Source organism: Poromitra crassiceps (assembly GCF_964638095.1).
Source record: "Poromitra crassiceps genome assembly, chromosome: 19".
NCBI lineage: Eukaryota > Metazoa > Chordata > Actinopteri > Beryciformes > Melamphaidae > Poromitra > Poromitra crassiceps.
This window is the reverse complement of record NC_139646.1, coordinates 20,878,996-20,900,714: the sequence shown is the minus strand read 5'-3', so window position 1 is coordinate 20,900,714 and position 21,719 is coordinate 20,878,996. Positions and strand designations below refer to the sequence as shown.

The 21,719-nt window shown below is 43.9% G+C and overlaps 2 protein-coding genes and 1 pseudogene across 3 annotated transcripts; 2 read left to right on the top strand and 1 right to left on the bottom strand.

Annotated features, from left to right (window-relative positions):
- Positions 1–58: 58 nt before the first annotated feature.
- LOC310793659 (extracellular superoxide dismutase [Cu-Zn]-like) lies at positions 59–3,512 on the bottom strand. Its single transcript, XM_083655506.1, has 2 exons — positions 3,441–3,512; positions 59–1,700 (listed from the first exon to the last, which is right to left on the bottom strand). Exons 1-2 carry the CDS (start codon positions 3,452–3,454, stop codon positions 1,043–1,045), a joined length of 672 nt encoding a protein of 223 aa, XP_083511632.1. The 5' UTR covers positions 3,455–3,512; the 3' UTR covers positions 59–1,042.
- Positions 3,513–5,519: 2,007 nt separating this feature from the next.
- LOC310793698 (ATP-dependent RNA helicase DHX15) lies at positions 5,520–21,661 on the top strand. Its single transcript, XM_083655554.1, has 14 exons — positions 5,520–5,657; positions 6,789–7,131; positions 8,501–8,694; positions 8,799–8,958; positions 9,564–9,782; positions 9,911–10,078; positions 14,923–15,009; positions 15,279–15,428; positions 16,478–16,586; positions 16,874–17,065; positions 19,798–19,920; positions 20,058–20,248; positions 20,418–20,587; positions 20,726–21,661. Exons 1-14 carry the CDS (start codon positions 5,602–5,604, stop codon positions 20,841–20,843), a joined length of 2,280 nt encoding a protein of 759 aa, XP_083511680.1. The 5' UTR covers positions 5,520–5,601; the 3' UTR covers positions 20,844–21,661.
- Positions 12,234–13,295, top strand: LOC310793439 (serine/threonine-protein phosphatase PP1-beta catalytic subunit pseudogene; annotated as a pseudogene). Its single transcript has one exon. The product of its transcript is annotated as a serine/threonine-protein phosphatase PP1-beta catalytic subunit pseudogene (transcript).
- Positions 21,662–21,719: the final 58 nt, after the last annotated feature.

The window sequence follows — 21,719 nt, the reverse complement described above, 5'->3', positions numbered from 1 at the left end:
CGACAATAGGTTTAGAATTCAAGAAATGTACAAAGATAACTTTATTTTTCCACTCCATGCTTTTATTTCATCACAGTTTTTAACATGTTTAGACAGATCTCAGTTACGAAACAATTGTTTTGTTGTTTAAAGGCATTTTGCAGTTGACACTGAGCTAGATACTCCACACTCTTATATTAACTGAATGTCTCATTCTGTAGCAAGCGTCTAGATTACCAGCACAGCCGTCTTGATCTTATATTATTTATACATGTAATGTAATAGTAAATATATTAAAACACAAGACCGCAGTTACATAGTCTTAGAACATTTACCATATGTGTATAAGTGCTGAATGTGCACAAATTGTATTTTTTTCTGCAAAATAAATTACTTTTCAAGGACTGGTGTGTTGTGATTACAATTCTGGGTTCTAAAATCCAAAGTGAGACAGACTCTGTCTATCATTTGAAAGGATTTGATGTATTCTGACAGAAAGATCACTGGCTGTATGAATGTAAAGCTTATGTGATCATGTCTACATAGCTATCTGTATGTTTAATGCTGAACAATAATATTAGCATTTTGGCAAATGCTCTTAGTATTTTGGAGCAAAGCCTATCAAGCCAACACTTAAAGATGCATTTTATGTTCACTGTTGCGTATGTGACTTAAAACCGCTTTAACACAGCTGTGTCAGGCTCAGCTCTGCTGTCCATATATGGCATATGTGTACATCAGGGGTGTCCAAACTTTTATGAATGGGGGCCAGATTAGATAATCTGAAATTACCGGGGGGCTGGCCGGCTGCTTCTCGCATCATATGGGTTATAAAAATCTAAATAACATACAATACAATTGTACTGGATTTTGTTTACCATCTGAAAATATTATTACTGCCTGTGTTGTTCCTACTTGGTGCTTGTCTACAAACTGTATGATAGTGCTGTCATCATTAGGTATACAGAAAAAATGTGAATTGAACTTGCTTGACCACCAATACTGTGTGGAGGGCCACATATAGTATATTTTGAGAGACAAGCCGAGGGCCACTTAAGATCGTTCAAAGGGCCGCATCTGGCCTCCGGGTCGGACTTTGGATATGCCTGGTGTGCATATTCCAGAGTTTAGGGGAAGAAATCCCAATGACACAGCAACCGAGCCTCCGGCCTGCGTTACCATGGAGCTGGCTGCCAGCATCACCGCCTTGCCCCAGGTCATCCATCATTTCGTGGACCACCACTGCTCTTCCCAACACAGACCGTGACCCCAACAGAGTCGCCTCAGATTCGATCACTGCAATGATCCTCCCTTTTTGGACGACAAAGTTGCCAAAGTCCCCCGGGTGGTTGGGGTGAGGGACGTTTTGTGGATTGTAGTGGCCTCCGGTGGACTCGCACCCCTGGCTGAGGTCTCCATACTGGTGGATGTGCACCGCTCTGGGCTCGGCGCTGCTGTTGTGGGGGAAGCCACTGAGGCGGAGCAGCACCTGGAGCTTCCCCTGGGGGTATTCCTGCTTGAACAGCACCTGGCCGTACACCTTGGGCAGGCCATCAGCCAGTGTGGTGCTGGGTCTCATTCTGCATGCAGCGTACATGGTGTTATTGAATTGTGACACCTCGGGAGGAGCCTGGTCACTGAGAGCTGACACACATCCTAAGCTTACCAGGAGAACCAAGAGTGCTGGATAGGAGACAGCGGACTGCAGCATAGTCATTGACCTGAAAAGAAATTAAAATCATGAGGACATCATCACCCAATTGATCACATAAGGTAATATGCCCTAGTAGTGCACGTACAGTTATATGCCTGTCTGCATCCATGCATGCGTGTAGGCCTATGTATGTACAGTACAGTGCACAGACATGCAGGTGCTCAAGTGAAAAGAATTGGCACCCCTCTAAAAGATAAAGTTACATACAGTCAGCCCGGAATCGGATTAACAGTGTCGTGCCCGAGGGTGACCAGGCACACTTGAAGTGCCCCCCTTCTCCCACTTTACACATTAAAAACACTAATGCAGTGCCCGTTCCCCCATGCACCACCCCGTGGGCGCTTCCCCCCCGCACACACACTGCACTCTGTCAGGTCCCCCTAAGCGCAAGTTTGAAGTCGATCCGACAAACGGTTCTCGAGATACGCGAAGGACAGGCATTATACACATATTATTTCTGAATGCGTGACTCATTATAGCCTACCATTATAGCCACGTAAAAATCTCTTAGAAATCTCACTTAAGATCACTGAGCTCTACTGATTATTTCCCCTTGATTTTATTCATGACCGACTTGAATATTAATGCTGCTTATTCAGCTTACAAATACATGTTCTCTGCTCCTTTCATACTGCCCTCTCTCATATGTTTACTTAACACCCCCCCCCCCCCATTCAATCTCAAGGACTCGATGTTGACTTAGTTAACGACCCTGTGTTGACTTAGTTAACGACCCTGTGTCGACTGTTCTCACCTCCTCAATGACCCTATGGCCAGATCAGTTGGAGCTTGAAGGAGCACAGAACTGAAGACAAATATTCAAATATCGAACGTGTTTCACGTCCGAATCGCACGGAAACAGGGCACTGCACTCCGTCGGGTCGCCATCAGCGCACCCCCCGAGTTTCAAGTCGATCCGACCAACGGTTCTCGAGATACGCGAAGGACAGACAGACAGACAGAGAGAGAGAGAGACAGACAGACGCTATCGTCATTATAGTGTAGATGAAAGTAATATGGCAATAAAGACCACAGCTTGGCATGAACGTATTGCTGAAGTAAAAGGGGAGAAAACTTTCCAAAGACCACCTCATAATCTTAACACCGATTAAGCATGTGTCATATAGAGTGGAGTAGCTACAATATGATCTGAACAGAGACGTGTTCACTCCATCTGTACACAGAGTAGCCTAGAGATATTTGCAAACCCAAGACAAAATTATGTTAAATCAATATTTTAATGTTTGTGCTGCATACCTGTAAGGCTTTGAGCCTTTCAACTCACTTTCTCAGAGCATTGTTCACAGTCTGTCATTATCTCAACACACATACTACAGAAAATTGTAAGATACAATGTACTAACTAAAAAAAAAAGTGATTTTATACAGTGAGGTCAAGTTTCTATTTTAGTCTGCAGCTTTAAAGTCATATCCAATTTATGTAATTCCAAGACCGTTTAGGGACCCCAGTATGCAGAAATATTCAAATAGAATAGGTTAGAATAACACATTTATACTGCATGCAAAAAACGGCACGGTAAAGTGGGCGTGTGTGTGTGTGTGTGTGTGTGTGTGTGTGTGTGTGTGTTATGTATGCCTATGTATGTGTGTATGTAGCCTATGTGTCGGCTATGGGTGTTTCAGGAGCAAACAGGCTACTGTAGGCTACATCATCCACAATAAACTTCATTCAGCCCCAAAAATGTTAACATTTTTGCTCAGCATGAACTCGGTTATAGTCCACTCACCTGTATGAACGCATGGCCAGTTTAAAAAGGATTGACCCCAACAAAATCCACAACTCTATACAGCTTGGTCCTCTCGAGTTTACAGCCTGAGTGGGATGTAATCTCTTATATAGCCTATCTCTCTCTCTCTCTCTTATATAAAGGAGGCGTTGAGGGTGGGGCAGAAACCCGACACCATGATGTAAGATTGAAAACACATGCTTTGTGGGGCCTTTGTTGTAGCTTACTTTATTTATTTATCTATGTATCTATCTATCTATGTATGTATCTATCTATGTATCTATCTATCTATCTATCTATCTATCTATCTATCTATGTATCTATCTATCTATCTATCTATTTATTTGTTTGTTTATTTATCTATCTATCTATCTATCTATCTATCTATGTATCTATGTACAGTATCTATCTATCTATCTATCTATCTATCTATCTATATATGTATCTATCTATCTATCTATCTATCTATCTATCTATCTATCTATATATGTATCTATCTATCTATCTATCTATCTATCTATGTATCTATGTATCTATCTATCTATCTATCTATCTATCTATCTATCTATCTATCTATTTATCTATCTATCTATATATGTATCTATCTATGTATCTATCTATGTATCTATGTATCTATGTACAGTATCTATCTATCTATCTATCTATCTATCTATGTATCTATGTATCTATGTACAGTATCTATCTATCTATCTATCTATCTATCTATCTATCTATCTATCTATCTATCTATCTATCTATATATGTATCTATCTATGTATCTATCTATCTATCTATCTATCTATATCTATCTATCTATCTATCTATCTATCTATCTATCTATTTATTTGTTTATTTATTTGTTTGTTTGTTTATTTGTTTGTTTGTTTGTTTTACCCTGAAGACAGATCTCAGCAACTTCAGTTGACAGCTGGGAAGCTATGCTAAATGGCATGCATGGGGGATAAGTACTAGATGACTGCATTTAATTTGTGGGGGTGAACTAACATTCCTTGTCAGTTTCACTGATAAGATAGAAGAACCCCCTTACACTAGATAGGCCTACACTAGAACCCCCTTGGGTGGCGAGCTTGAAACATGAAAAAAAGAAAGGAGAGAAAAAAAAACATACTCCAGATCAGTGGGCGGCGGTAGTGCACTCCAAGCTATTGGCCAACAACCGTTTTAAAACACATTCGAAAAGTAAGCGGGAGAAGAGGTGGCAAATAATATAATCATTAAAGTGACTCTAGTGACTCTGTGGCAGCATTATCAAGCATTAAAACTGGAGCGAACAAAAATCATCAAGAGTTAGTGTATGAGCTGCTGTTAGCTAATTCAATGTTAGCTAGGCAGGGGAAAGTGATAAAGTTAATGTGGGTACTACCAGCACACACAATTTCAGGTATGAGAAAGCAGATAAGGCAGCAATAGGCGATCAGAGCAGGTGGACATTGATGTCAAACTTGGGGAAAAGCATAGTGTGGAGGGGAAATAGTCAAACAGTGGCAACAACAGTGTGATAGTGCAACAAAAGGGAGACATTTGCATGAAATACAAAATAAAGTGGGATTGGTTAAGAATATTGGAGCTAATAAGAGAGAACAAATAATCATAAGTAGATTGAGAAATGGTCACAGTGATTTGAATGGCACACATAATAGGGAATTCCAACTGGCCAATTGCGTTTGTTTTTCCACAGTTTAAACCTGTGTCAATGTTAAAAATGTGTCAATTTGAGAATAAAATTACATAAAAAAAGTATTTTATGCATTTAAAATACACAAAATACAAGGTCTGAAAGCATTTTGATACAAATTACATCTAATTTTTCTCGGTCCAGCCAAATACAAATTACATAAATGTATTTTAAATACATATTTGAAATACATGTATTTAAAATACTGCCCATCTCTGTGTGTGGGAGCAGTGGAGGGAAATAAACTGTTGGTCAGTTTTTTTTAGAGGAACTGTATCTAACAAGACTGTAATGGAGTAGGGAAACAATGGATGGATTGATCCAGAAGGAGGCGGTAATGCAAATTTCGGATGCCAACCGCCGTTAAACGAAACAGAAGAAGAAGAAGCATAGCATACCGAGTAGTTGGATGCTGTTTAGCAGAATTGATCTATTTGAAATAACGGTTACACATCTTTCCGAGGCATGTCGAAAAGACATCGTCTAGATTTGGGCGATGACTACAAGAAGAGGTCTGATGGGTAGGTTATGTCCCATACTTAACACTAGTCACAACAACTGCGTTAGCATGTACTATAGTGTTAGCTAGCTTAGCTAAACTGGCTAAGACTAGCTACCAAGACAACATTACTTTGTAGTTACGAACTTGGTAAGTTTGGGACCCCAAACTAACCAATAACGTTATGTACTTGGCCCATCCAGAAGGTTACTGTTGTTTAACGTAGTTCGCTTGGGTGGTCTGATCCGGGGAAGCTTTATTGTGTCTCTACCCACTGCAAGCTAACGCCACGACTGTGGTGTGGTTAGCCCGCCGTGCTAGCGAGCAAGCGAAGCATCGGCAACCGTAGTGTTAACGTTAATTCAGGCACGTGTGAGAGCTAGCGAATGGCTAGCCTCGACGCGAGACTCTCAGCCTGCGTCGGGTGCCGCGTCTATGTGCCGACAGGCCGCAGTGCCGACAGGTCGCAATGCCTATAGCCCACAAGCAGAACCAGCTGAGCGAGGCGGCGTGCAGCGTGTCGGTGGAGCTAACCTCTCCCAGCCCCCACGCCAAACCTAACCTCCCCCAGACCCTAACCCAAAACCTAACCTCTCCCACCCCCACGCCTAAACCTAAGGTCGGCATTGCGGGTGGTCGGCATAGCGGGTGGACCCCTCGCGTCGAGGCTAGCGAATGGCTAACAACGTTAGCTAGCTGTGACTTGGCGGTGACTTGAGATAGTAGCCTCAACGCGAGACGTCAGTCATTCTTCCTTCTGCTTCAGAAGGAAGGAAGACTTACTTCTGCTTCAGAAGGAAGAATGAAAGGAAGAATGACTGGTGAGTCTCGCGTTGAGGCTATATATTTATATCTAATGCTATAAATAGTCAAGCTAAACACTTGCAATAAAATATCTTACAACCAGTTAACCAGCGAGTAGCCTAGTAGGGCTCTTTTAACCAGCAACGTTAGCTGACGTTAGCTTTGGTTGTTATGCAACGTTAACTTTATATATATATATATTACTCAGTGCACCAAATTACACTTAGTTCAGCTTACAAATGCCCATCCTTTGTGCTTTTATTATGTGTCACAGAAGGTCACCCACTGGCTATGTGCTGGTTTTTACAGCTTAAACGCTTAACATGATGTGCTCTCTTGACTTTGACAGGAGAGACAGGGACCGGGACAGAGACCGTGAGGATCGATCGAGGGACAGAGACCGGGACAGGGATAGGGACAGAGACCGGGACAGGGACAGGGACCTGAAGCCGCCTAGTGTCCCGTCCAACAGCACGGTAGTAGGGGGAGGCATGCCACCTCTCAAGCAGATGGTTATGCAACAGCAAATCAACCCATTCACCAACTTGCCACACACTCCACGCTTCTATGAGATCCTTAAGAAGAGGTTACAGCTTCCAGTGTGGGAGTACAAGGAAAGCTTCAATGATATCATCACACGTCAACAGAGCTTTGTGCTTGTTGGAGAGACAGGATCTGGAAAGACAACACAGGTTTGAAACACAATAAACTTTAGGGCCATATGATTTCTGCAAAATGGAAAAAAATTGACAGAATCGTGGAATATGGTAATAAATATGGAGTCAACTGTAAAACAGAATATTGCAGAATTTCCCATAATTTGGCTGAAATTGATCACAGTAGGCCTAAATTTCTAAATCAACAGTAGACCTAATTGTAGTAACTTAAATGACATAATTGTAAAATAGGCCTAGATTAATTATTCTGTTTTTGATTGTGGTGTTTTGAGAGGGGCTGTCGGTCTTGCGTGGGGGACCCTTACGTCACTTCACAACTTGGTTCTCATTTTGAGAAACATGTCGAAGAGGCTGTTTGAGAGAGCCAAGTCGAAAAAATACAACTGGATTTGAGGAAAAATACGATTTCATATGGCCCTAAAACTTGCATAGTCTTTTCTTTGCTAGACTTGGACACAAAACACAAAAAGCTTATCGTCGCTGTCGGGCAGAAACCTTGTATCTACAAAACGGAAACTTTTCATTGTAGTCAGTTTTTCGCTGGATGTGTCATAACATTATTAATGTCTTACCTGAATAAACTCCAATGGTTTTACAGGATTATCAGTCCAACTTTGCGGCACTTTCTCCAGGGCAAGCAGCCTGGTGTAGCTGCAACCCTTCTGGAGCACACAGGCGCACGCAGCGACTCCTCTGGCGGCGGCCACAGAGTTGGAGGCGCTATCTCGGCTGAGCGCAGCCTCTCACTAACATTACTCTCGTCAGAAACCACTTCGATCTGCATAGTTTAAATGAGTTTGTAGCCTAGGGATAATTCGAAAACATTTTATTGATCAATTTATGTAAGACGAAGTCAGGAATAAACTAAAAGAAGTCAGAAATACATGGCGCATCTGCCCGTGTCAGTTTTCCGGGTATAATACTCCAGCATGGAGGGGTGGAGCTTCGACGTTTGAGCGACAGTTTGAGGGCGAATGGAGTTATGAGACTTACTCACAATATTGTTTTAATGCTTTTCCACTGGTTAGATTCTGCAAAACCCACAGACAGACGTGAAGTGTGACCAATAGCATTGATTTATGACAAAAAAATAAAAATTTGAAAAAATGGACATACCCTGCCTGTCGACGGACGGCGACGATTATAATGTACAGTACTGCGTGAAGGCATATCGTCGCTGTGCAGTAAAAAACGTAATGTTTTCAGGAATGTGAAAACGGTTGTTTTATGCTCAATCACAATGCATTTTTGAGTTTATCCAGTCGGATTTGAAAGGGTTTCGTAAGGAGACCAAGAGTGGCAAGTGACAAGAGTGATATGCTCGTCTCCTCTTGAGTTGTTTTGATTTGATCTGAACCCAGCATGAGCTCTTCCATCTCTCCAGATCCCACAGTGGTGTGTGGACCTGTTGAAAGGCGTGCCTGGTCCTAAGAAGGTCGTGGCCTGTACTCAGCCCAGAAGAGTGGCAGCCATGAGCGTGGCTCAAAGGGTGGCCGATGAAATGGACGTCATGCTGGGACAGGAAGTTGGCTACTCCATCCGATTTGAGGACTGTAGCTCTGCCAAGACAATATTGAAGTAAGTGGTGTGACCGAAGTGTGCTAATGTACAATAATGTCTTCTTATTTTCTTTAATTGATAAATAACTTCTCAAATGATCTCCACGTCTTTTCTTCCTGCAGGTACATGACAGACGGTATGCTGCTTAGAGAGGCCATGAATGACCCGCTGTTGGAACGATATGGGGTGATCATTTTGGACGAGGCCCACGAGCGAACTCTGGCCACAGACATCCTGATGGGAGTCCTCAAGGAGGTGGTGCGGCAGAGATCAGATCTGAAGGTATTTGCTTCATTGTGTGTAGAACACTGATGGTTATTATTTTCATCTCAGAATTAGTTTTTATTCTTCTGAAGGGCTTGATACAAGGGAACAGAAACAGAAAGGAAGAGGTGGAGGTGGAAAAATAAGGAGAAACCGCGCTAAATGGGTGATTCGGTTCCAAGACAAATTGCCAATCTAAAGGATCAAATACATTAAAAAATTGCTGGCTTGAGGTCACAACAATGTGATAAGAGCGTACATTCTGTCCCGCGAATCCACTACTATCTCATTAAACACTCTGCCAAGTTAGCTTGTTGTATTGAAGCACATTCATCGGTCGACCACTAAGAGGTTTTATGCCAATGAACTTCACAAATAGCAGCACTTTAGTATTTTTACACATCATAAAACATTTTTCCTCCGCCCGGAAAAGTTCGATGATATGACCAAGTGCATGTCATTAAAATATGTATCAGGATAGCTTAATTTGCCAATCTGAGTTCAAGTACTTGAAAGCTAGACCTGCAGATCCCTCTTAGGTGCACCTCTACTGAAATGGAACAGATATGAGGAGAGAGGGGGAAAAACCATGTATAACAAACAGCCTCTTCCTTCATGCTCAGGTAATTGTCATGAGTGCCACGCTAGATGCGGGGAAGTTCCAGGTGTATTTTGACAACTGTCCGCTGCTGACGATCCCGGGGCGCACGCACCCTGTCGAGATCTTCTACACCCCAGAACCAGAGCGAGACTACCTCGAAGCAGCGATCCGCACCGTCATCCAGATCCACATGTGTGAGGAGGAGGAAGGTGACTGCCTCCTCTTCCTCACTGGTCAAGAGGTAAGACTGATGGTTTTATTCACACGAGTCGAGTATTTCAGTCTGAAGTCTTATTATAAGGGTAAAGGTCTCATTGGCATTATTAGTCCGTCTTGCTTCCTCGAGTGAAATTCAAATCTTTCTTTCAGGAAATTGATGAGGCCTGCAAACGGATCAAGCGAGAGGTCGATGACCTCGGACCTGAAGTCGGAGACATCAAAATCATTCCACTGTATTCCACATTGCCCCCACAGCAGCAGCAAAGGATCTTTGAGCCGCCTCCTCCAAGGAAGCCCAATGGTGCAATAGGAAGAAAGGTACAGTACGATATATTTGTAAGACCAAAAGGATTACATCATGTCTTTTATGCCTCAGCCGGCGAAAGCCGTGGCCGGAGGCATTATGTTTTTGGGTTGGCCATCCATCCGTCCGTCCATCCCATGCTCATTAACACAATATCCTAGAAACATCTTGAGGGAATGTCTTGAAATTTGACTCAAATGTCCACTTGGACTCAATGATGAACTGCTTAGATTTTGGTGGTCAAAGTTCAAGGTCACTGACTTCACAAAAGACGTTTTCGACCATAACTCAAAATCATACCCTAATAATCATGATCATTTCACACAAATGTCTCATTGTATAAAAATGAAGTGATATTTTATACATCCAAAAGTTCAAACGTCAACTTGACTGTGACATAATGTTTTGCTTATCACCTTAGCTGAAAAACAATCTTGGGTCATTCTACAAAAATTGTGGAAGTGCTGTCACTTTTGCAGACAACCAAATCCTTTAAGTTGACCCAATAATCACATTACTTATTGATTTGGACCTCAAGATACTGGTATGAGTCCACCCTCTTCACTCCCTCTCCCTAGATGACGACCATGACAGGGGGCCTCCTTTTCCTCTGGTAGTCCACCACAAGCTCATAGAGAGCCGCAGTAACGAGTCCGGAAATCATCGATGCTAACAGCCCTGGTTCTTCACAGTTTTCGCCTATGGGAGTTTTGAATGGGTTTTTGTCGCGATGCTTCTAATAATCTCTCTGGGCAACGCTGGCTTAATCAAACGCGAACCAGTGTTTAGTAATATCATCTTCACACACGAGGACCACTTTTACGAGTTTTGAAGCTTTTACGTGCCGTTAAAAGGACGGCTAGCTAGCAAACGGCTAAATGAGACTACACTTTTGAGTCGATGGGGATTATGCGTCAATAACGTCACCACCTCAAAGGACAAACACGGAAATGCTCTTTCCCTTACCTCGTTCAGCCCGGGGTAATCAGTGCACTACACACATCAACAACAGTCCGGTTGAGTGCTGCCGTGACGTGGAAGCCTATGCGACAGTGTGTAGTTCTGGATTAGCTTAGCTCGAGCATTTTACTTCTAGGGCTCGCATTTACGCTACAAAACTCATGAAAGTGGTCCTCATGTGTGAAGATTATCCGACGGAACTCTGGTTCGCGTTTGATTAATCTTGCGTTGCCCAGAGACCGTATTTGAAGCATCGCGGCAAAAACCTATTCAAAAATCCCATAGAGAGAAACAGTGAAGAACCAGGAAGTTCAGGACTTCCGCATTCTGCCTACAAAAATACGTCATCCCTGCGGCTCTCTATAGGTTTTGCTGATATTGAGCTTCAGGTGCTTGTCGTTGCATCCTCCCCTCCCCCTCCTCCAAAGAAGTTTCCCTGTGGAACCATCACTAGGGCAATTTGGTTGACATTGCACAACCCTAATAAACTTGTGTGTTTTATATTTTATGTTTTTTTGGGTATGTATTTTGGGGTGTATTTTAATGTAAAAGCCGCATGTTGACAGGTGTTGAAAATTGTTGTTCCGCTATAAACACTAAACACAGTGCATCTGGTCGTTGTGCATTATGTCACATTTTTAATGCTCTGTGATGATGTCCATATCAAATAAAAAAACTAAACTGCCGATGACAATCGGTGATGATGACGTCATCGGGGACCTTGTGATCATCGGCGTGTGAACGTAGAATATACGCCCCCCCCCCCCCCCCACACACACATTATGATATTGTGATATATCCCATCATCAGAGCCGTCCAGAGCTGTATGACATCATCAGTGATTTATGACCTCATCAGTGATGTCATAGCAGCTTGAGCTGTGATTTGTCTACATAAATATTGCTGTATACGCTCCCCTATAGGTGCACTTTACCCCATACCAAATTCATGCCACACCCCTGCCTGAACATTATTTCTGCAAATTTGGGAGCCATCGGAGTAAACGGTGTGCCTTGCAACTCCAGACATACAGACACACCGGCAATATAGTAGTAAAATTACTGTCAGTGAGTCAGGCATCACTCACTCAACTTCTGAGTCACTCATTGTGATATCATCAGTGATGTCATAAATCCTTCCCTCGAGGCTATAAAAGTAAAGGTAGCAGATTTTCCTGGGTCACTCTGCCTGTAGTTGGGTGTCAGAAGCATGGCAGAAAGTGAATTGAACGTTGACAGCCTCATTTCTCGATTGCTGGAAGTGCGAGGATGCCATCCAGGGACGATGGTACAGATGACGGAGGTGGAGATGCGTGGGCTTTGCATCAAATCCCGAGAGATTTTCCTCAGCCAGCCTGTCTTGCTGGAGCTGGAGGGTCCGCTCAATATCTGTGGTGATATCCATGGACAGTACACAGATTTGCTGAAGCTATTTGAGTTTGGCAGCTTCCCTCCGGAGGCCAACTACCTGTTCCTGGGGGATTACGTGGACAGAGGGAAACAGTCGCTGGAGACCATCTGCCTGCTGCTGGCCTACAAGATCAAATACCCAGAAAACTTCTTCTTGCTCAGGGGGAACCACGAGTGTGCCTCCATTAACCGCGTCTACGGCTTCTATGATGAGTGCAAGCGCAGAGTCAACACAAAGCTCTGGAAGACCTTCACGGACTGTTTTAACTGTCTGCCCATTGCTGCCCTTATCGATGAGAAGATCTTCTGCTGCCACGGTGGTCTCTCACCTGAGCTGCAGAGCATGGAGCAAATTCGCAGCATCACGAGACCCACTGATGTCCCCGGTACTGGCCTGCTGTGTGACCTGCTGTGGTCAGACCCAGATGAAGATGTGCAGGGGTGGGGGGTGAACGACCGGGGAGTGTCCTACACCTTCGGGGCCGACGTGGTCAACGACTTCCTCAACCGCCACAACCTGGACCTCATCTGCCGAGCCCATCAGGTTGTTGCAGATGGCTACGAGTTCTTTGCCAACCGACGGCTGGTGACACTGTTCTCTGCCCCCAACTTCTGTGGGGAGTTTGACAATGCAGGTGCCCTGATGACGGTGGATGAGTCCCTCATGTGCTCCTTTCACATCCTGAAGCCAGCAGGGGGCGGTGTGACGCCAGGGCTCGGGTCTGGCAATGGGCAGGAGGAAGTCAGCCAGATATTGTTAGATGGTGTCACACATGAGGTCAACATTGAGGATGTCAAAATTGACAATGTCATCATTGATGATGATGTTATGTCACTGACGATGTCACACATGGCATTATGATGTTCCATATGATGTCACTGTTGTCGTTGATCTCACAGATGATGTAATATTTAAGGTTCTAAGAATCTGGCTACATTCAGTCTGTCTAGCCTCTTGTTCTTGCTTGCAAGTTTATCTGTTTCCTGATCCTCGTTATCCTGTAAACTGTTGGCCTGCTTCAGCCTCCAGTCTGTCGGTTTCTGTGTGTGGGTCCATTAGCCTGCCCCTAAACAGATGGTGGGTAGCCACGTCATGGAGGGTTTTGACGGTAAGGAGGAGTTTGAAGTTGATGTGTTCTTTTGATTGGGAGCCAGTGAAGAGAATGGAGGACAGGTGTGTGATGTGCTGCTGCTCCTGGGACCGGGTGCCGAGTTTTGAACCATCTGGAGTTTATGGAGGGGATGGGACCTGGTGCCGGTGAGCAGGGATTTGGAGTATTCTAGGCTGGAAGAGATGAAGGCGTGGATCAGGGATTCAGCGGCAGGAGGGGAGAGACACTGTCATTTTGGCTATGTTGCAGAGGTGGAAGAAGAGGCGGCTTTAGGATCAGAGCTCAACGGGTGCTCAGCCCCCAATGAGAATGTGGTGGACCTCAGACCCTCTAGGGAGATCTGGGGGCATGCCCCCCCTTCCCCCCACCCCCCGGAAGAAGATTTTGTACATTCTAAAGAAAAATGAATCTGGTGCACTTTGAGAGCAAAACGAAGAGGCTAGATCTATGAAGAACTACACACATCACATTAATATCCTCTTTAGTGTTCTCTCGCTTTACAATGATACGCTCCATCATGAACAATGACTCGCACCCACTCCACGGCGTGCTAGTCAAACACAGGAGTACGTTCAGTGAGAGACTGATTCCACCTAGATGCAACACGGAGAGGCACAGGAAATCATTCCTGCCTGTGGCCATTGGTCTATTTAATGCCTCTCTTAAAAGAGCAGCTCGGAGACGCTCAGTCTCCCTGAGACTGAGCCAGCCGATAGGTTAACTGTGCCTGGCTGAGCCACGTGTAACGTATAGGGCAAGCCGACTTAATATAAGTCCAGGGTGCAATAATGATAATTGACACGGAATGTATACTTACTCATTTTGTATTTTGCTTACTTAGACATTCTACTTATTTTTTGCTTCTATCGCATTTACTACTGTTATTCTATGCTATGTTGTGTTCTTCTGCTTATTTGCTTAATATTGCATTTACTACTGTTTATTTTATGCTATGTGTGTTCTGTGAGCGAGCTACTGTAACTTGTCCCAATTTCCCCCCGGGGATCATTAAAGTCTTTCTGATTCTGATTCTGAAAAAATGATTGTCTCCTATACAGTATATATTCTGCATACTGTTACAGGTCACCACTATTGGTAGAATACTGCTTGCCTAAATACAATGGCCCATCTATACCATGACTTCCAGGAGATAACTCAAGTACAAAGTAACATTTGCTTTGTAGGCACAAACAAAAGAGAAAAAAAAATAAAGAAAAGAGAGAAAGAAAGAATTTCCTAACTTTGATGAATGATGTTCAGCTAAAAATGGTATCATTACATTGAAATGGTTACGATGAGGCCATATTTCATCACACATGAATGCGATTGGGCTCTTTGGATTCACAAGAGACTAACAACCTGTTGCTTCATCCCTAGGTTGTGGTGTCAACAAACATTGCTGAGACTTCCCTAACAATTGATGGTGTGGTGTTTGTCATCGATCCTGGATTTGCCAAGCAGAAGGTGGGCAAGACTGACTCACCTTCCTAGATCATTTTCCTTTGCATTTAGTCCAGTGTTTGTGTTGGTTGTTGAATGTTGTTTGCTTTTTCCAATATAGAATCTCAGCATTTGTCTGGGTGACTATAAAATTGATCAGTGCAAATGTGCATATGACTTTGTTCTCATTATAAACACAAGTGGTCCTTTTCTGTTGGCCATAATTTAAATAAATAAAATAATACTTCTCAGATCAGACATTTCACTTGAATGTCCTTTCAAAATGTGTCCAGGTGTACAATCCTCGCATCAGGGTGGAGTCTTTGCTCGTCACGGCCATCAGTAAAGCTTCTGCCCAGCAGAGGGCGGGTCGAGCTGGCAGAACACGTCCAGGGAAGACTTTCCGCCTCTACACAGAGAAGGCCTATAAAACAGAGATGCAGGTAAGTCCCCACAGTTACAAATACATAACTCCATAGGTTTCAAGTTACAACGAAGCTCATTTGGCTTAAGGCTCAATAATATGCTCAACGTTAAATACGTGTAGAACTCTGTGTTCATTTTGTGCACAATTGTGCATGTTTTCTGAAAGCTTATGGATATGGATGAAATGGATCAGTACCACACACACACACACTCTCTCTCTTACACATTTAAGACTCTACTGCCCACTAGTGGATGTATTGCTTAACATGATACCAATGGCAAAGACGCATGGAAGTAATTGGGCAGTAGGGCTGTCCCAAATACCGTAATTCTTCTAAGCTTCGGGGAGCTAAAATTGAGACACCAAAGAAATCAAAAACTCGTTTGTGGCGATGACGTTGTGTAGTGGCTCGAATATCAGACAACAGCAGCGCTGTGACTGACACAGCAGGTAAAACACGACAGCCAAACAGAGGAACAAACAAACATGGACTCACATTGCGTTGGAAATAGGACTCAGGTCTCAAGCAATTTTTTCAGGTGGGCTCAACGTAATGTTAGCGGACTTGTGCCTGCTCTCTGAGCTTGTCAAGCAGTGTATCTGTCACTGCTGCTACCTCATCATAACGTTATAAACAAACGAGTTGAATTCACTTGAACACTTGTAACGTTAAGCAAGGTGCGTTTGTTTGTGTGCACGGTATGGTGTGGAGTAAGGTTCTCTGTGTTAAAAGCAGTGTTGGCCAAAAGGACCCCGCCCAGCCAGCAAACTAGAGACTGTCTCACGAAAGCTACACTTCACATTAGCTGGCTGTGCATATGGAGAGAGAGGGGGGGGGGACACGAAGCATCGACTGCTGATTTGGACATCATTTGAAATGGACGTTTATATTTTCGTACGAAAATGGAGCACAAATAAGCCTTAGTCTGTTCTTGGAATGAATATATAATTTGCTATCGTTGGCTAATTTGGGTGGGGTTTATTTTTTCTCAATGGGTTGCTGTGGTTTCTCTTCTCAAAAGTATTGATCAGATACATCTAACACTTGAAACTGTCCCTCTCCAGGATAACACATACCCTGAGATTCTACGCTCCAACTTGGGATCTGTTGTGCTGCAGTTGAAAAAGCTAGGCATTGATGACCTTGTGCACTTTGACTTCATGGATCCACCAGGTGAGTAGTTCTTTTCTAGTTTGATTTTGAATGCTAACAATTGATAGTGTTCTGTTGCATCACCACGCGGCCGTCTTGGTAGGAAAACGACAGGTGATTGTAATCAATTAACAGGCGATTTACAATCAAGTGACACAAACAGCCAGTGAGCTGTGTGTATTGTAGCAGCGCCATATTGGTAGGAAAATGCCCGTGACGACATGGGAATACTGTGAATAGAACCGTTTTTTTAGATCTCTCTAGCTAGGCATGATCTTCTGACCCTCTCTCTGTCCCTCTCATCCCAGCTCCGGAGACACTGATGAGGGCCCTTGAGCTGCTGAATTACCTGGCAGCTCTCAATGATGACGGCGACCTGACGGAGCTGGGCTCCATGATGGCCGAATTCCCCCTTGACCCCCAGCTGGCTAAGATGGTCATTGCCAGCTGCGAGTTTAACTGCTCTAACGAGATCCTTTCCATTACTGCCATGCTGTCAGGTAATGCCCAGGACTGGGCGGACATCTTCCTTGCCTACAGTAGGCAGGCTAGGTCTCTGGAAGAAATGACACACTCGCACAAGAGTGCTCAGAGCTGCTGTAGTGTTGGAAAAGCATTTGACTGAAGATTAGTCATTAGGCCTCGTGTCCACAGAAAGCCCTTGGATATCATGCCCAGAGCGCTTCCAACGTGCTCAGAGTCACACAGCGCACGGAGATGACACCTGACCGTTTAGTAGCTAACGTTAGCTGGCTAGCATACAACATAAATAGCAAGCGAACATCAACCGAACAAGGTGATACAATTAATAATGATCACGCAGCGTCTCCCCCGCCATGCTTGTTGTTGATCTTTAATCCCGCCTCTTCCTCGATTTTGTTTGGGTCGGTTTGAAGAAAGTGACAAAAGTTGAACTTTTTTCCTGCTTGAGGTGCCCAGAGCGCTCTGCCCCAAAAACACTAGCCGCCGAGAGCGCTGAAATTGCAGGCGCGGCGCTGAGAAGAGGAGCACTCCTAGTGTGTCTTTACCACAGAGTGGTGGTTCTCAACCTGTGGTACGGGTACCACTGGTGGCACGCGGGGCTCCCCTCTCTCTCATAGGTTCATATGGTGCTAATCTCTGGTGTGGTACTTGATGTAAAAAGGTTGAGAACCACTGTCATAGAGAATGAAATGCATAGGCGCTGGCAGCTCAGAAAAAGCTTTCTGTGGACGCGGGAGCTGTACAATGACTTGTCCCTTACATTATTGGTGACATTTCCCCGTGTGGAATATCAAGCACTTCCATCGCGTTGTGACCAGTCGCAACCATACAGGAGATGATGTTATAAGAATCAATGTTAAAGGAGAAGGCGGTTGAAAGAGACAATTATTATTAATAATACTTTTCACAATATTTTGCAGCAGTGATACACAAATCCAAATTCATGGTTGGAGTGACTGGGCTTCAGATAAACAAAGTTGTAATGTCAAAGCTCTCTTTGGATCTTGACAGTCAACTAGGTTGACTTCTTTTTATTTTAGATTTATTACCAGTATGTTATGTCAATACTGGCCCCGCCCCCGCAACCCGCACATATGACCAATCAGTACCGCAACCCGCCCTGCAGACATAAACGTTAATCTGCAGTGGACACATCTGTAGTGAACTTAACCAAACTGCCATCGTTTCACTTGGGAGGTGAATAGCAGTCTTTCTGGCCGAGACTAGTCCGCTGACTGTAATTAGCTTTTAGCAGCTGCTCGCTCACTAGCCAGCTGGTTAGCTCTGCTATCAGACACTACAGTGTTGTACAAGCAAAGACTTACCAGATATTTCCTATGTCCGGTATAATCCATATTGCCTTTATGATCACTGTTGTGGTAACGTAAATCCACTTTTACGACTTCTAACCTCTCCACATTCACTGTGTCCATGTTGTTGCCTGTTGCTATGGAAAAGGCAGTGTGTACTGTATGGTCGTAGTGGAGGTTAACATTAGCCTTTCTGTCTCAGACTCTTACCGTCTCCAATCAATCACATTGAACACGCGGCCGAGTTTTGAATGTTTGTTTTGTGCAGCGCGGTGCGCATAGTTGAAACGATGCCGGTGATGTGAACAAAGCGTAAAACGTGCATCAACATAAACTTTTCGTCTCTTGCCTGCTCTGCCTGCCTCAGTGCACGTTCACACCATACGCCAATCCCGCGCTGAAGCCACGCAATTTCATTTCGCCATCATTGTTAACAGGCGAGTCCGTTCACACCAGCCGCACGCCACGCTAAAGCTACGCTGAACCCATAGTTTCAGCTTCTGTTCTATTTTCCAAGCGTGCGGCGCCAGGCATGAAGTAGGAGGTGTAGAAGGAGCAGCTCCGAGCCAGGCGCTGAGGAAAACCCAGTGTTTCTGGTGTGAACAGATTTAGCGTGACACTCTGCTTCAGCGTGACTTTAGCGTGGGTTTGGCCGCGTGTGGTGTGAACAAAGCGTCAGACCAGCTGACTGACACCCCCGCCTCATGCTCCAGATTACTGTAAAATACTGCAAAAATACAGCCTGAGTGCAACACAAAAAACATCCATGGCTACAAAAACATACCCGCCCGTATTTAGTTCATTTTTACCCTCGCCTGACCCGTTAATTTACAGAAGTATATTTTTACCCGTTAACATAAGCTTTTTGCGGCCCGGGTACCCGACCCGGTGCAGGACTCTAGTTTAATGCCAAGATGGAGAAATTGATTTAATAGTGAACAAGCTTCATCACTTCAGTGTTTCATCACAACAGCGACGTGGATAGGGCAGGCACCACTTAAATTCTCTCATATTCATTATGCAATCACAATCGATGTTTATGAATGACTTAACCTAAATATTTGCTTAGCCCATAATTGTCTTTGGTTTTCACTGCATTTCCTAGTGTTTCCTTTGCTATTCTCTTGTTGATGTGTCAGTTCTTTCTGAATCTTGAGTAGTTAGATATTGTTGGTGTCCCTAACCCTTCCTAGTTGTGTGAAAACTCTTGTTTTACAGATGTGGTTAAATGAGCCCCGCTACGAGCTAATAGCCAATACAGTTGGGATTGTCCATGAGAACAGACTGCAGCCCCCCCTTTGATAGAGCTTGTGGTCCTGCCCTGTCCCAACACTGTCGAGTGCCCTGCTAGCATCATAGGCTTTGCTCCCATGTTGTGTCTGAATGTTTGACTCATCCCTATGGGCGGCTTTGTTGGGGCCCATACCAACCTTGTTTAGTCCCACAGTGTTTTGTCCGCCCCACGGAGGCTAAGAAGGCAGCGGACGAGTCCAAGATGAGGTTTGCTCACATCGACGGCGATCACCTGACGCTGCTCAACGTCTACCACGCCTTCAAACAAAGTGAGCATTATCATATTGCAACACCGTCATGTTTTACTCTGGTCACATGGAATGTGTTGTCAAAATAAAAATTGAGTAGGTCCTGTAACACCTGTCCAAATATCCAAATTTGACCTTGCTGTCTCGTTCCCCCCCAGACCATGAGTCAAACCAGTGGTGTTATGACAACTTTGTCAACTACCGCTCGCTGATGTCTGCTGACAATGTGCGTCAGCAGCTGTCCAGGATCATGGACCGCTTCAACCTTCCCCGCCGGAGCACAGAGTTCACCAGCAGAGATTACTACATCAACATCCGCAGAGCGCTCTGCACCGGCTTCTTCATGCAGGTGAGCAGACACTGTGTTTTGCGTAGTAGTATACATTAGAAGGAGGCATAATGTGTTGGCTTTACATAAGGTTTGCACCAGGAGGAGCATGTTTGAAATGTTAAGCTCCGTAAGTCTCTGTTGCCCAAGGTCCATCAATTTAGTTTTTTCTTCTTCTTCCTCAATGCAGGTGGCTCATCTGGAGCGCACTGGTCATTACCTCACAGTCAAAGACAACCAAGTGGTCCAGCTGCACCCCTCCACAGTCCTGGACCACAAGCCAGAGTGGGTCCTGTACAATGAATTTGTCCTCACCACCAAGAATTACATCCGGACTTGCACAGACATCAAACCAGAATGGTACGTGTACAGCTTTTAAGTGTTAAATAATGCAGATTATATCATGTGATTGAACTTTGATGTCATGCAAGCAAAGTAGTTGAAGTCATATATTGCTGACAGAATTTGTGCTTATTTTTGTTTCTTCTTTTGTTACAGGCTAGTGAAGATTGCTCCTCAGTACTATGAAATGGGTAACTTCCCACAATGTGAAGCTAAAAGACAGCTGGAGCGAATTGTTGCCAAACTAGAGACCAAGGAGTACTCCCAATACTGAAGTAACGATGGAGGGAAAAGAGTCCTGGAAAATAATTGCATTAGTTTTAGATCTTTCAGTCAGTCATTGTATCTTTAATGTTTCAAATTATGAGACTTGATTTTTATATTTTGTTTGCTGTTTTTCTTTCCCATCGTTCTTTCTGTAACTGTAATGTCAGATTTAAGTATCAGTGGCAAATGTTAGACCTGGCTGGAGATTTTCAAAAGGAATATGAGAAACATGTCATTTAGATGTGGTTGACTTTCCTTGAGGAAAGGCTATGTGCCTGCCTTGTTTCTTTAATAAAGGAGCGTTCACTTCATTTTTGTGCACATGTTAATCAGTTAGGAAAGGGCAAATCCTCTGATAACAGTTGGGTCTCTAATGGAGTTCTTGTTCTGTCTTTAGATATGATTCAAAAGTAAGGTAGATCAAACATGTTTGTAATAAACTTTTTTTTACATAACGATATTTAACAATTTGCAATGGCTTTATTGACCTGTGAAATTAGTCATGGGTATACAATAATACCAGTTCAGTGCACTTAAAGGGATAGTTCAAATTTTTTGGAATCCTAGCCTTATTTGCTACTTAACAATGATGATGTTGATTGGTAGATTATTTTCTCAGCGCAATCCACGCTGTACATGATACTGACTCCAGATGTGGTCACGCTCTTGTCTGTGCAAGCTGACCTAGGCTCATGCTGAATCCAAATGTTCACCCTCTGGACTTGTGGACTGAGCCCTCGTGGACTTCAGTTATACTTACCGTGACAAGCCGCTGATAGACGGGCCTTTATTTCTATAAAACATATAGACTATACACGTTCAAATACAGAAATGTTTGTAAATATAAGGACTGACTATGGCTACATTGGGTATTTCTTACATC